This window comes from Gigantopelta aegis, unplaced genomic scaffold (assembly GCF_016097555.1).
Source record: "Gigantopelta aegis isolate Gae_Host unplaced genomic scaffold, Gae_host_genome ctg2572_pilon_pilon, whole genome shotgun sequence".
In the NCBI taxonomy this organism is placed as follows: domain Eukaryota; kingdom Metazoa; phylum Mollusca; class Gastropoda; order Neomphalida; family Peltospiridae; genus Gigantopelta; species Gigantopelta aegis.
The window spans coordinates 155,235-157,106 of record NW_024532960.1 but is presented as its reverse complement, the minus strand read 5'-3'; the positions used below and the strand labels follow the sequence as shown (position 1 = coordinate 157,106).

Below are 1,872 nucleotides of genomic sequence, written 5' to 3'. Positions count from 1 at the left end.
TCACCTTCCTCTCCCTTTCTTCATCTCTACTTTCTCTTGTTCATTTGTGATCCTCTCCGATAGACTGCTTCAGCTATGGTATCTAAAGTTGTTGAGTGATGTATTGGCTTTTTTTTTTTCATCCAAATCAACTTTCTTTAATTCTTTACCCCTCTTATTCGCGCTAGTAATCCACCACGATTGCTCTCCTGAGGAAGATCAATTTTGTTTAAGTTCCGACCAGCTTTTATTTCATCTAACAAGTTATTTCGTTAATATGTACAGAAGTAGATATAGTTTGGGACCACTAGATGACTGAGGTGGAGGAGGAGGTGCTCCACCAGATGGTGGTGCTCCCCAGGTGGAGGTGGTGGAGGAGGAGGTGCTCCACCAGGTGGAGGTGGAGGTGTGGAGGAGGTGCTCCGCAGGTGGAGGTGGAGGGGAGGTGCTCCGCCAGGTGGAGGTGGAGGTGGTGGAGGAGGAGGTGTGCTTCGCCAGGTGGAGGTGGAGGTGGTGGAGGAGGAGGTGCTCCACAGGTGGAGGTGGAGGTGATGCTCCTCCAGGTGGAGGTGGAGGTGCTTCATTAAATGGACGAGGAACTTCATTAGGTGCAGGTGATGGGGATGGTAGTGGAGGAGGACTATTGAAAGGTTGTGGTGGTGATGGTGGAGGGTCATCAGAAAATAACAGTGAAGCTGGTGGTGGTGATGGAGGGGGAGATAATTCCAGAGGTTTAGTTAAAGGAATGACTGTTGTTGTAGTTAACTGTTGTGGCTGGACAACAGACTGAGGAGTAGGTTGCAGTAAAGGAACATGTTGTACTACTGTTTGCTGTGGAGCATGTTGCAATACTGGTTGCTGAGGAGCAGGTTGCAGTATTGGTTCCTGAGGCTGTGGAGTAGGTTGCATTATTGGTTGCTGGGGAGCAGGTTGTGGTACTGGTTGGTGAGGCTGAGGAGCAGCTTGCAGTATTGGTTCCTGAGGCTGAGGAGTAAGTTGCACAATTGGTTGCTGAGGAGTTGGTTGTACCACTGGTTGCTGGGGAACAGGTTGTGGTACTGGTTGCTGAAGAGCAGATTGCAGTACTTGTTGCTGAACCTGTGGAGTTGGTTGCACTACAGGTTGTTGAGGAATTGGTTGTACCTGAACAACTGGTTGTTGTACAATTGGTTGCATGGATGTCATAGGTTGTTGGGTAATAGGTTGAACTATTGGTTGTTGAAGAATTGCTGAAGATTGATTATACAGGCTAGGTTGAGAGGTAAGAAATGGTTGCTGTTGAACTGTCTGTGTAAATGGAAGAGATGGCTGATGGTAGACTGGTGAAGGCAGTACATGCTGGACCAGTGGAGGTGGTACATGATGGACTGGTGAAGACAAATGTGGCTGATGGTAGACTGGTGGAGGTGGTTGTTGGTAGACTGGTGGAGGTGGTACATGGTGTACTGGTGGAGGTGGTACATGGTGTGCTGGTGGAGATGGTACATGGTGTACTAGTGGAGGTGTTCATGGTGATTTGGTGGAGGAAGAATTTCATGAGATGGCATCTTCTTTTTCTGTTTATGATCACTTGTTTGTGATTGTGTAGCAAGGTCTCTTGTTTTGTGATAATTCTGTCCAGATCATCAATGTCTGCTGTTCCTCCTATAGTCTGTGCTTGTGGGTCTAAAAAATCATTCAATGCATCAAGAGTTTGAGAAAAAGAATCTTTAGGTTCAAGAATTTTGTTGCCAAATGATAGAATGTCAGAAATAGCATCAACCTTTTGTTCGGCCTTTTTCTTTGTCTCTTCTTCTCTCCTCCTTTTTCTTTCTTCTTTCTTTTGCTTCTCTTTCTCAGTTTCTTTGCCTCTCTTTTTTTTTGCTGTCTCTTTATCTTTGCTTTTTCTCTCTA

The 1,872-nt window shown here is 46.0% G+C and overlaps 1 protein-coding gene across 1 annotated transcript; it reads right to left on the bottom strand.

Annotated features, from left to right (window-relative positions):
* Positions 1 to 243: 243 nt before the first annotated feature.
* On the bottom strand, positions 244 to 1,164 carry LOC121391519 (extensin-like). Its single transcript, XM_041523118.1, has one exon. It carries the CDS (start codon positions 1,162 to 1,164, stop codon positions 244 to 246), a length of 921 nt encoding a protein of 306 aa, XP_041379052.1.
* Between the last annotated feature and the right edge of the window lie 708 nt (positions 1,165 to 1,872).